The sequence below is a fragment of the Apodemus sylvaticus genome, chromosome 13 (genome assembly GCF_947179515.1).
Source record: "Apodemus sylvaticus chromosome 13, mApoSyl1.1, whole genome shotgun sequence".
NCBI classification, from domain to species: Eukaryota; Metazoa; Chordata; class Mammalia; order Rodentia; family Muridae; genus Apodemus; species Apodemus sylvaticus.
The window spans coordinates 82,990,077-83,004,557 of NC_067484.1; the positions used below are offsets into that span (position 1 = coordinate 82,990,077).

General features: G+C 36.4%; 1 protein-coding gene across 5 annotated transcripts in view; it reads left to right on the forward strand.

The window, feature by feature from the left end:
- Nol4 (nucleolar protein 4) overlaps positions 1-14,481 on the forward strand; it is a 351,736-nt gene that overhangs the window by 198,841 nt on the left and 138,414 nt on the right. For all 5 annotated transcript variants that reach the window (XM_052155473.1, XM_052155475.1, XM_052155474.1 and 2 more), the window contains one exon: positions 10,981-11,264. In XM_052155473.1, coding sequence (XP_052011433.1) covers positions 10,981-11,264 — 284 coding nt within the window. The remainder of the gene's footprint in view (positions 1-10,980; positions 11,265-14,481) is intronic.

The window sequence follows — 14,481 nt, forward strand, 5'->3', positions numbered from 1 at the left end:
TAAGGGCTTCAAGCAAGGGCGCATCAAACGGTCACCTTAGCATTGGGGTGTGAGGACAGGCAGGTCCTGGACCTCACTGGCCACCCAGGCTAGCTGAAACAGCCACCCTCAGTTCAGTGAGGATCAGCAGCAGAAAGGTGAAATACAATTTAGGAAGACCCCCACCCACCAACACCCTACTCTATCCTTCATATGTGATTGTTCAGGTTTATATGTGTGGATGATAGCATGCATATGTATTAAATACACACAGCATACACATGCACAGACAGGCAATTCTGATACTATCTGATATAAAATAAACAAAGACCTGATATTCTGGTTTTTCTTTGTGGGTTAGAAGTGATTAGTAACTGAATGTATTTTAAACAATTGTCCCCCAGAAATTTTTCAAGCACTAAATTTCGAGGATGTTGATACCTGTCTATCCTTTGTCATAGCTGGAATTGGCTATTACTCAACCTAATATATAATCAAAAAAATACTTGTAAATGTGCCGACATACTCACCCTAATTCACTGCATAAAATTCACTACAGACATGATGTCCTGAAGCAATCAATGCCCACATGTTACAGTTCTACTGTTAGTTAACAGTTAAGTCCAGGAGTTGGTTGGGCTCCAATGAGGACGGTTTGTGAAAGAACCCACTACTGAGTTTTTATCTGGCTTCAGAGTAGACTTTAGTTCCTCTGGGTATAGGACTGAGGCCCTTGTTTCCCTGCTGGCTTTCAGTGGAATGTCTGTCAGTGCCTTAGGTTGCCCTGAAATGTTTTGAATGCACTCCTATTCATTCTTCATTGGTGGACGAAGCACTTATGCTTTAGATCTCTTGCTTCTCTGCACTAATTGAAGGAGATCTCTATGGTAGTGTCTATGTGCTTTGTTCATTTGTTTTATGTTTTAATCTATCATCTCTTTATGTAGGCTAGATTCATAATCCCCTTGATTTAGCCTCCTGGGTGCTGGGGTTACAAAGGGAGATTCCCTTTCTTGGCCTGCCTCTATTAGCCTATGTTCTCACATGATTTATTAATCAGACTCACTTAGATAAACTCCCTATCTGAGATTAGCTGTGCCGCATGACATTGCATGCTTAAGGGAGTAATGCTTGATAATACTTGCAGGTTCTGAAAATTAGACAACAGAACTGTCACAGTCTCTAATTTAATGTCTATGAAAACTAGCTTAGAAACATGTGTAAGAATATAGGAAGAGCCCACGGGCAGAGTTATAGTCTAGTTCTCACATGGATAAGAACAGTATGGTATTGAGCTCCTGATAGTCTATGTCTATAAATAATTATATACAACTTCTGGAGAAGTGTTCAGGTAAACTCATCCAAATGTTGAGTAACTGTCTGTCTCAGAAACACTGAAGTATAACTATTTGGAGGAAAGCTCTTTTATCTATTTAACCTATTTTGATGGGGCACAAGGCAGATATTCAATACATTTTTTGGTCACGTTGTTCATCATACTAACATAAATCAAGTTAGGACACCCAGAGTCAAAGAATGCTATCAAGATGATGGTGGGATGTAATGTGAAATCTTCTCCCCATGTGACAGTGACTCTGTAAAAATGAACATAACTTCTCTAAAAATCTAGCAATCACTTGAGGATGATGACACAAATAACCCAATCAAAGCCATTAGGAAAATCTAAGAAAACAGAGTAAATATATGAAGTGAATGTTAAAGACACAAAGATACATAAAGAAATTCCTTTTGGCTTTGGTCTTCCATATTCGTTGAAGGTAAATGAAACATATTAAATGCTTCAAATAGGATACTCAATTATGTCCTACTCCCTGGATGTGTTATCTCAGCAATGATAACGTGCCCTAGGGTTTCAATCTCACAGTCCATCATTAATTCAGGACATAAGCTCAAGCAGTAACTGAAGCAAAGACCAGGGCTGAATATTGATCACTGGCTTCTTGTTCTCTTGCTTCTCTTCAACTAGCTTTCTTATGTAAGCCCTGGACCCCATGGCTTGGGATGACAAAGCCCATAGAGGACTAGGCCCTCATATATCAATCAGCAATCAGAATATACACCACAAGCTTGTCCATGGCCAACCCGATCAAGTCAATCTCTCAATTGAGACTTCCTCAGATAAATCTGGGCTGTGTTAACTTGACATCTGAAGGTAACTGAGACATTAGATTTTCTCCAATGCCAAAGAAATATTTCACTCTAGCAAAATAAACTTTAAAGTTGCCTTTTAGTGTGGTGGTAAGAAAAGGAACAACTATTTCACCAAATTAAGCAAAACAAACACAAAATTGATAACCTATTGGAAAATCTATTACAGAATGTGTGTATAGAATCCATGAAAAATTTATCATCTATTAACATTGAAAAATAATGACCAGAAAAGCAATGAAAGTTCAGTGCTCACACTTTTTTTTTTTATATTTTCTAGGAGTTAGAAAATTCCAAGTTCCTATGACCCATTTCCTCTGTTTCCTATCTCCATTTCTTCCAAGGTGGAAATTGATAATGCCTAAAAGGACCTCCACTTCTCAAACGAGGAGAGAAGGCCTATTCTGCAACTTCCCACGTGGCTCATTTATACCCAAACAGCGGGCACACATCACAACACTGTACACTACTAAGCAATCTCATAGACCCACCCAAAGACACTTGTCTTTAAGTCACCTGCATATTTACATTTTTCCAGATGAAACTAATGGTACATATAAGCTATTTCTAGATGTTGTATCCAGTGGTTGTAGAGAGAAGACCCATTGTCCTGAAATGGGGTGATTAGCTTTTTTAGCTCATGAACATATAATATATAATTGGAAACGGATAGTATATAATTGATGATTAACTGATATGTTTATTGAGTAGTTTATATACACCAGTGAGGTGAAACATAGGGATGAAAGTGAAACATTTGACAGTAATCAAAGCTATCCAGATAAAGTTTGTAACGCAAGATTTTAATCTGGCTCCAAGCCACAAATTGTACTGATGATGAGCAAACTTCACTTGTTTATCCCACAATTTCATTTCTTCTTGCTGATGTTAAGCTCCTCTGGGACTTGCTGGGTGTCTGTCTTAGAGTGAGGTGTTTTCTTTCTTTTGTATTATAATTTTTTTATAAATTTATGGTAGCAAATAATTTCATAAGTGTATGAATACCATCCACACTTGTATCATTGCTTTTTCTTATCTTTGGTGTTATTCAATCTATTTATCTAGTCTAGTTTTGAGTCTTTATATGTATCTGTGATGTTACTTTTGTGTAAAAACCTAGACTAGGTTCTGCAGAAGAGTATAAATACGTATGAAATGACCACAAAATTCACAAACTATCTCTGGACCGAGTTCTCAGCACAAAGCAGATTTATTTGCCCCAGAGAGACAAAGGAATAAGAGGACAGAAAGAAAGAGAAAAAAGATAGGAGCTAGAGTACTGGGGAAAAGGGAAAGCAACACAAGAATAGGAGGAAAGGATATTTATCCTGAAGCAACAAAAGACTGCCTCTGGATAGAGAAGAGAGACACATGGTCTATAGGCAAAACACAGTTTGTGAAGGGTTGGGGAAAATCCAAAGCTGGGATGAGTTGGTTTGTTTTGATTGGGCATGTTAATTATGGTTCCCAAAAAGGGGCTTTGATTGTTGGAGTTCAATACTTTGATAGCTAGACCTTTGGAGTCAACCTTGGGAGAAAGAATTGGCCAACTAAGGGAATAGATCTTGTGTCTAGCTTTAGGAATACAATCTAACGGATTTTAGCAAAGCAGAGGAAATGGGGAAGCAAGATCAAGACTTTTCAAAGTCATGTTTGCCATACTCTGGCATACTTGATCCCACTGTTAGAAGATGTAAAATGCCCGTGGTCTGTGGAAGTGGCGTAATGGCTAATGTCATGACTTAAGTTGTACCAAGCAATCATGAGGACCTGAATTCAGATCCTCAGAGTATGCATAAATGCTGGTAAGCCTATAATTTCAGCCTCAGTACAGGACAAACTAGACTAGCCACATAGAGGAACTGAGAAACTTTGCCTCTGTAAATAAGATGGAAACACAAAAGGCCTGCTTCCCATCAGCTGTAACTATCCAAATGAACACAGACTAAAACATACGTATACGTACACGTACATGCTTCAGACACATAAGCACACTCACAATGAAGCATATAAACGTGCACACATGAAAATAGAGAAAGGAAAATGTTGTAAAATGCTTAGCTTATGGAAATTTAAACTCTAATACATATTTTGAAAGTCATGGCTGGAAAAGCCTTGCAGGAAAGGGAAATAAATCAACTCCCATTGATATGTGCCAAATCAGCACTGGGGAAAAGGACTCAAATTGGCAATGGTGACTTAACTGATTATTTATTAGAGTATTATGCAGTAGTACAATTTAAGACAAATAAATTCAGCTGCAGGTTAACTAACTCAAGAGCACCTGATATGGAGTATGTAGATGGATGTTTGTGTGTGTCTGTGTGTGTGTGTGTCTGTATATTTATGGTATGTGAAAATGACTTTATCAAATCATATTGAAAATATTAAAATGGTATACACATAGAATACCATCAGATAATTCTGTAACATACTAAACAGGTAAACATCTAATAGTATTTTGAAGAATAGACAATAAGAAACTTAAATTTATTATAGCAATTTTCATTATAAGACTAAATCATCTTAAAAATCACTGAAGAGTTTTGCCATGGGTCATTTGATAGCTGCTTAGTAATCACAGAGATAAGTGACCTCTCCTAAGACTATCCTTATTTTATCAATGAATTTTCCAAGTTTCCTACTTGGAAGACTTATTAAATCATCAAGGAAACAAGAATCCATAGCAAAGTACCCACAGTTCTTTGAAGTCCACACCCTCTGTTGTATTATGTAGAAACTACTAGCTCTTTGCTTGTTTCTGGAGTTGCTTATAAGATGTATAAATTGAATAAATTTCAAAAAATAGCATTAAGTATGGCCATGAATCTTTTTTCCAAACTCTCTCCCTCTTGTACCAGGACTTCCCTGGCATGTTTATGCCATAAACCTAGTTCTCCCTGATTTAAGTTGTACCTAAATAATCATAAACATCAGGTTATAAAATATGGTAAAGCAGGAATATTTGTGATTTTCCTTCAACTGAATATACCGCTACATTAATTTCACCTTATATAAAACTCGCAGGAACTTGATACTGCTTTGCTCCTGACTTGGTGGTTTAGTTTTAGCCTATTATCAGAAAAATTTAATATGGTTTGTATTTTAATTTACCATGCCCAATGAAGTATGTTGTTCATGCTGAGTCTTTAATAGAAGTTTGTTTTAGTATTTATTTTTTGTGTATTATGCACACACACATTCACGCGTATGCGTGCACACACACACACACACACACACACACACACACACACACACTGTATGTGCATGCAGTGCCCACAGAAGTCAGAACAGTACATAATATACCCTTGATTTGCAGAAGTTTATGAGCTACCATGTAAATGCTTTAGATCTTCTGAAGGAGCAGCAAGAGCTCAATCCCACTGAGCCACTTCTCTAGCCCCTGGTAGGACATGTAATGCAAACTAAATTATCAAGATTACCTTTTGTTGACAGATTAAAAATTAGCTTTATTGTTTGGTCACTGCATTGGATTTTAGTTACATGCCATTCTCTATATTACATTCTTAAATTAAATCTAATTTTAAGAATGAATTAAGGGCTGCCAAACAAAACAAGACAAGTTACCTTCTGTAGTATTAGTTCAGTAAAAAAAACTGAAGGCATTATTTCTTGCGCTCAGTAAAATCAATTCTATGATTTAAAAGCCAATGTTTGGTGTCCTTTCCAGGGTTTGTCAAACTTGCTTTTATTTACCACAGTAAATTTGTCCTTGGTGTGAATATTTTGATCTCAAGCCTTGGCTTCTTTTTCCTGTAAACACTCAAGGTTTTATTGTCAAGTAGTATACAATCTGAAGAATGTTGGGCAGTGCAAACTGTGGATTTTAAAATTTTTAATTAATTTATTTGAAACAAGGTTTCATTTGCTAGCCAGGTTTCAAGCCCATATCCTCTTGCCTTAGCTTGTCAGGTGCTGGGCTTCAACATTTTAAACTGTTTTCATAGGTTGTTGTTTTCCCTGCCTTGGGAGCCTGGATCTCAGGAGTCAGGGTTTAAGTTCTTGCTTAAGACAGAAGAGAGAACAACCTGTTTCCTGCTCTAGAGCAATAGCTCTGAGGTAGAGGGAGGTCTGGTCCCATCATGCATGCATGTGTGTTTAAATTTTGCCAGAGCCACTGAGCTTACTGAATATATCAACAGATTTTAAGGACACGTAAACCTGAACTCACTTTGCTGAAAGACTTTGAAAGAACTTTCAGACTTCTTTTTTCTTCTGTGTATGAGTTACAAAGTTATCTACATTTATAGTTTGGATTCCATGTTTGTTTTATAATAAGGTATACTAAAAACCTGAAAGATGCATCAGAGAACTTATCCTTTGTGAATAAATCTAATACATTTTGGTGTAAAAACAACAAAAAAGGAATGGATGTTTAGAGCTATACACATCTGACAGATTTTAAGCATAAGCTTCCAAGGATAGAACTTCAAAGTAACAATGCACTTTATCCAATTTGTTTTCTCAAAGCAACAGGCCTAAAGAGCACGATAGAGTCCGATACTTATATGCTTAAGGACTGTTTACACACACACACACACACACACACACACACACACACACGAGCAAACGAACAAGAGAGAGAGAGAGAGACTGATATACACATCATACCCACTTTGTACTCAAATACACACAGTAACACATAAGCATTGTAGACAATGATAAAGTTTAGTAGGCTTCATAGGGCAAAAGCTACCTATTATATTTGGCTGTCATTAAAATTATCTCCATGCAAAACAGTGATGGGAGTGTTTGAAGTAGTCATAGTGCTTCTAGATCCTTACTAGCTGATGGTTGGAATGGGGAATAAAGAAGGAGACTGAGATGGAGAGCTTTCCCCTGGGAATTACTACCTTCTCTACAGGACCTAGGATAGAGGTAACAGGCATGTGAGTCCCACAACACTAATATCACTCCATCAACCTCATCTAAGGATGCATTAAATCCATATAGTCTCTGTACTCTCCATGTCACTGGATTCTACACTATTGTGTCACCACACTCCACATTCTCACCCGTTGCTAGGTATCCTGGGCACCCCTGTTCACACAAGCGCCAAGTACTGTTTTTCCTTCAGACTTAAGACAGAGCCTTTGTTCAGATGCTGTGGTACCCAGGTTAAATTCTTGAGAGAAGACCCATCAGCCTGAAAGTGAGGACCTGAAGCCCCTCCCCTCAACACACACTACAAATAGAAACACTCTTCCCTCAGTGTAGCATCCTGTTAGCTACATACAAGCAGCCAAGGTTGATGGAGCCAAGAGCACTGGGTAAGAAGGCAGACGACTCCTGGACAGCAGTGAATTGATGTGAGTTGGTTATGATAAACCGGAGAATATAAAATTGCTAATGTGGTTGAAGGAAGCAAGACAATAAAAATTGTTAATTTATCCTCTAGGGTTTAATCAGTGCTTTACATTGATTATTTAAATGGAAATACCGAAAATTTGTTTAAGATTTGATTTAAAAAAAACTTTAGCATGAGATGTTATTGTTAACTATTTAAATTACAAGGTATGTATATCTAATAAAAATAAATGTATTTTACTGACTTGTTCTATAAAACACATTGATTTACTTAGGAATCAAATATGTAAAGCTATTGAGTTTGGTTACCTTGGTAACATCTGGAGCGAGCTACTCCATTTAAAAATATTTCTCACATTCCTTATATTTTACATGGAAATTATGATTAAATGATATTTGTAATTCCCCAAGTGGTGATTTTTATTCAACCTAATATATAAATAAGTTTATCTCTCTACTACCTATATATCATGATTTCATATTAAAGAAAAACATAGTTTTAATTTTTAATTTTAAAAGAAATTGGATTTGCTTTGTGCTAGCAATTGATTTGATTTAAAATATAACACAAATTTAGGTTATCTATTCTATATTGGTAAAGATTTCTTCCCCCAAACCAGAATGAACTTGTGAACAAAAGTTAGAGCATGTGTTTATGAGTGAAATTATTATGTATTTAAATACATCCATTGTGTTCTTTAGAATCTCCTCAGATGAAACAACAAAAAATCCACTGTGTATTAGCATAAATCCTTCAATTAGAATAAAATAGTGCACATATTTTTCCAGGTTACTTTGATAGATCATTCCATTTAATTCTGTATTGAAAATATTTCATTGTTAAAAGGTTGCTTTTGTTTTCTTGAAGAAATAGCTGTGGAAACATATTTTTTGTGAACTGTCTCTTGAGCATTTCTGTGTACATGTGCTCTGTGCATAAAGTGGTTTTGACTAGAAATATAAAGTGTCTATGCAGTAGAATTTGCTATTTGAACATGTTTTTAATTTTTCACAAATCCATTTAAAATTATTGTTTAAATGTTTTTATTTAAATCCTTTTGACATTCCTTTATTTTCCTTCCACCCTGGGATGCTGGTGTACATCTGGTCTCCTGCCTATCCCATTTCTCCTCTTCACTGTTCTGTTCTTCTTCCTCTCCCTGCCCAACCTTGCCTTCAGGGTTGACAGTTTCTGGTTCTGTTAAGTGACCCCCTGCAACTTCCATTTTACTCCATTCATTCTCCTGTTCTCATACAAGTCTCCATGTCTTCAAAATGGAAATTTAGAGTCTGGTGTATACTTTTACCCTAGCTAAGATAGAAGCAGGATGCCAAGTTCAAGGTAAGCCAGAGCTACATGGAAAGATTCCATCTCATAAAGTGGAACAGCTTCAGAAAATACCTTTCCAGGTCACCTCTCAAAGCAGTTGTAAATTATTCCTATTTACTCTGGTGGATGCCCAACCCTCTAACAGATACATCACTTCCTGTTCTTTTACCCCCTTCCTTCTTTTCCCATTGTCTTTTCGGCACTCACTGTGATTTCTGTCCATCACTTTGCTCATGTTGATTGGCTTGCTAGGAAAATCCTGGCATCTTCACTTGGCAGATGCTCCCTATCTTAAGGAGCTCAAACATGTCACCCTACCAGAAGCTTCACTTCTTGTCCTTGGTGGCAGCTCTATTTCTCTGTAGTATACTTGCTTTTCTATGTTTTTAATTATTTTTGAACTCAGTAAAGCAGAATGTCTGTAGGCCAGGTATTTATGTATATATTAGATTCAGGGTAGTTCTAAAAATTATCTGTAAGGTAAGTAAATAAGCAGACCCATTTTAGGGTTTCAATGTATATTACTATGAATGTAATCTATTAAAAACTTCAAATATTCCATTACACACCACGAAACAATGCATATTTGCATATTTCATAATATCCAGAAGTGTGTAAAAAAATCACACTGCATTTTATTTTTCATACTCATTTGTATTCCTATGGTTGGGTTTATTAATACCTGTTCAGAGAAACAGCTTTGCAGATCTGTTTTTTATGAACCTTCATTGCCCGTAATAAATTTAATTTTTATGTAAATTTTATCTATGTATCTTTCCTATATACACCGAAACAAAACCAGCCACACAATCCAGGCTTCACTATTAAAATATTTAATGAGCCATACTTCCCTAAATATTAAAATGAAATTGAGTAAGTATATAAGTAGATAATATATTACATATGTTATGTTTATCCTGCACATATATAACATATTATACTGATATAATAATATATTAATAGTTTAACTATTTCAATAATTAACTCACTTTCCTATTTTTGTACATTGTTTCCATTTCTGAATATTTTTTGTTATTCAGATCAACCCTGGTAGAATTGTATTTTTAGCTTCAAAGAGATGAAGAGATTGAAAGATGAAAAGATTAGATTGTCTACACCTGAAAGTCCCTCAAGTATCATGCTTGGGACAAAGATTTTTAGTGTTTTTAATATACTTTCTTAAATACTTAATATTCATCAAGGATGTAGCAATGTACTCACCTGGATGGAAGCTGTCATTTATAAATGAATTGCCCCAATTCTGAATATTCTTTTTTAAATTATTAATCATTCTAGTCATTTACATTTCAAATGATATCACCTTCCCAGTTACTGCTCCACAAACCCCCATTTCTTCTCTCCTCTCCCTTTTGCCTCTATGGGGGTGCTCCTTTCCCCATTCACCCACTGTTTCCTCACAGTTCTACCATCTATTCTGGAGCATCATGCCTCCACAAGGCCAAGGGCTTCCCTTCCCATTCATGCCAGATAAAGGCATCCTCTCCTACTTATGTAAGATACATATGTATCTCTTTGGTATACTTATGTATACTCTTTGGTTGGTGGTTTAGTCCCTGGGAGCTCCGGTGGTCCAGTTAGTTGATACTGTTGTTCTTTCTATGGGGTTGCAATACCCTCTTCCACTGGGGTCCCCAGGCTCAGTTCAATGGTTGGTTGAGAATATCTGCATGTGTATTGGTCAGGTGCTGGTAGAACCTCTCAGGAAACAGCAATACCAGGCTCCTGTTGGTACAGCCACACCAGGCTCCTGTTGGTTTGGTGTCTACTGATGGGATGAATCCGTAGTTGAAGGGGTCTCTGGATGGCCTTTCCTTCAATCTCTGTTCCATTTTGTGTCCTTGTCTTTCCTTTGGACAGGAACATTTTTTAATACTTGTAATGGAGGAATCACATCAATTTGCAAAGGAATTGGTAATTAACTTACTCACTTTGTTAGATTGACTTTTCTTCAGATTGCTTTTGAGATAAACTGTATTTTTTCTTATTTTATATATTTGTGCTTTAGTGTGTTTACTAGATTCAAAAATAACAATGGCTGCTTTGAAACAAGGTTACCACTTAGTTAAATATAACTACAACTTTCACAACTTAGTCGACACTAGTTGTAGATGATCTAGCATATCACTTAAACTATCCATCTTTCTCCCTAACAGATGATTCTGCTGCAGAGAGCTCTAATGGCAATGAGACTCTGGGGCACAGCTCAGTTGCTTCAGGGGGAGCACATGGAGGGGAGCCTGGGGACTCCAGCATTGATGGCAAAACTGGGCTGGAGCAGGAAGAGCAGCCACTGAACCTGAGTGACAGCCCCCGCTCTGCACAGCTGACTTCAGAATACAGGGTAGATGACCAAGGCAGTGATGGGAAAAACAAGTATAAAAATCTTCTAATCTCTGACCTCAAGATGGAACGAGAAGCGAGAGAAAATGGAAGCAAGGTAAGGTTTCACCACATTGCCGAATGGGCTTTCAGTTGGTCATGAAGATCAAGTTGGGCACACATGTACATTACTAATAAACATATGGTCATGCATTATGTATGTTCACAGAACCTTACGTCGGGCGGAAGTGATAGAGTCAAGAGAAAGGTGTCTCAAAGCTGTGGGTATTATTTGATACAGAGAATTGATTGGTTTAATGCATTTCATTTCTATAATCTACTTATGAATCGGTTCCCTGGGAACTTTCCAAGTGCAAATGTGAATGGTTTGGTCTCAGTTCACAATTTTCAACAATAAAAGGTTCACTCTCTAATTTCTCTAGACTGAATAGATGAGTGACCAGTGGAGTTTCAATTAAATCCTCCCGTTTGCTTTGGAGACCTGGGGCTTTGTCACTAATTGGTTTTAGCGATGCCAGAAAACAGTGAAGTACTAACGTTAGAATTTGTAGATCAAATATACACAGAAAATGGTGAGCTGTCAGTGTCCAAGGAGGAATTTGTAATTTAAATATGTGCAGAAAGACATAATGGAGCAGTAACCTATTTCAGATATATTATCTAGATTGAATAAATTAAATTAAATCATAACCTCTCCATTCTTGGTTGTTTCATTTAAAATTTTTCATATTTTTTATCAGTTTGAAAGTTTCCACAGTGGAAATTTTCCTATGCTTATTCAAAAGAATCATTTCATTCTATTGATGAGAGTCACCTTATTAGGATCTTAACCAAGCTTGTCAAATTGTGCTGCTGGGGTCTTTCCAGCTGATAAGAGAGGATATCAGAAACTGTCTTTTTGTGAAGGTATTGCACTTGAACAGATCTGAGAATAGTATGGCATTCTTTATTTTGAGGTTCTTGATTCATCCAGATCTTTAACCTCTGGTTATAGACCTAGCTCTTGACATAGATTCTATAAGCAAAGTGTTTCAACCTAAATTAATGTCTTAATTTGCAAAGGTCCCCTGCTTCTGAAACTGGCTCTGTTTAAATCCTCCTTGCTCGAGGGCTTGCTGTTTTGTCCTCTTTTGGGCATGTCACTTGACATTATAGGACACTTAAGCTCCTCTGCCTGAGAGATGATGCTTCCACATTTTCTCTGATAAATGCACAAATACATTCTTCACTGGTTCAAAGTTAGACCACACCATGTACGTGGTAGTCTACTTGCTAACATGATTTGAAGCATTGCATACATTTAATAGACCAGAACAACACCGATTTTTCTTCCTTCACTCCACAATATCTTGCCATCAAAAAGCCTGGATAACCACCAAAATATGAAAACAAATAGGGCAGCTTGCATGACTTTATAATGGAATTCTGGGTTCCAGGCATCCATAAGCTGTAGGGAGCTCTATCTCTTTTAAAACCATTCTTCAGAGAATTTGGTTCCAGAGATGAGCATGGAAGGGCAAGGAAGACTTTCGAGGAGGAGGAGGAAGAAGAGGAGGGGAGGGGAGGAGGAAGGGGGAGGGGAGGAGGAGGGGGTAAAATAGAGGATTAAGCCTGCTTTGAGCCTATATCCATGAGCACATATGCCCAGCTTAGAGATTTTCAGGGAACTTACAATGGCTAGAGTCCCTTAATCTATGCTTTCGGACATTTTAAGACTTTGAATAATGTTCACTACAATTAAGTATGATAAAGCGGCCATTAATTTGATGGTTTGTGGAGATTTTTCTGTCAACATTGTAGTGGATGAATATGCTGAGAACTAAGCAGGAGGGATGGACAGAAGTTGACTTTCAGAGATATTACAGCAAGTTACAATAAAATTAATGGGAGTTGGAACCAAATAGACAGCAATGGGAATGGCAAGAAATAGTAAAAAATAAGAGCTCATTATTTTTTTTCTGTCTGTAGTGTGGACTGTGGGTGTCATGTTGCATGTGCATATATGTTGTGTATGTGTGTTTGTGTGTGTGTGTAGGGGGGTGAATATATATATATATACACATATATATATATATACACACACCCATCTGCATATGCTAGTCTTTGTCTGGAAATATTTTTCTGCGTTCAGAGTCCATAAATGGAGTATTTCTGAGTTTGGATCATCATACTCTAACACTATCAAGAGGATTTTGTTCCAAACTCTGGGCCATCAGCATTACCTTATAGATTCTTGTGGAACTATCTGCCATGTATATAAAACCTTTGGTAATTACACTAGCACCAATTTCTGTTTGTTGAAGAGACCTAAAAGCTTAATAATGTAGAATCTATGAGAAGCTTAGACTTATGAGTTTAACACTGACCTATTTCACACTTCTATTGAGAATAATAACAAACAAAAATGATTTAAATGCATTTAAAAGCTTGGATAGTGGATTGGTTTGGAAAACAGCGCTGAATTGGAAGTTAGTTTTTCACTGATTGCTGATTATTATGCAAATCTACTCAATAGACCAGAAAGAAATCACATTATGCAATCTAAAGACAAGATGTATTACACCAAAAGAATTTAAGAAGTATTTGCTTTCTTTGCTCATGACCACAGTTTAAGGGGCAAGTTAATAACATTAAAATTCAGAACTGAGAAGAAATGACAATGTTCTTAGAAAAATGAGAAACATGAGGAAATGTAGGGGACCAGCTATACAGAGAAATAAAAGGCAATAAATCACAAACGTAGGATATACTCTTGTCTAAACATTATTAATTGTTGGACCCCAAAACAAATCCACACTTCTAATGGAGAGAAATATAAAGCTCAAGAAATGCTGAAGGGTTGGGATTTAATTGTTATTTTTCTAATTTTGCGCATTGGTATGCTAGTCAAATTTTACATAATATGGAAAAATATTGTAAAGCAATCTCAGAAGAAAAATGTTTTAATAATATCTGCTGTTATATGTAATAGCATATTTATACTATACTCATATCAAGCAGAGTTTATGATTACTGTTTCGTGCCTAATATGCAATCTTGATTATAATGTTCAGGCTCAGGTTCCCAGGATGCTTCTGTTTTTACTATATTTAATGATATTTTTTTCTCCCACATGCTTCTTGTCATATTTTTCAATTAATTTTTCATTTACTTTTCACTAAAATGAATGCTACCATTCAAATTAAAGACTGTAAAATATTAATTGTGATTAGCATGAAAATTGGTAAAATATGTTTTCAATTATGAATCTAAGGAAGATTTCAAGGAATGTCCTCTCTTAAGATGCAGATGCAAGCAAGAGCTTGTCTTTGAAG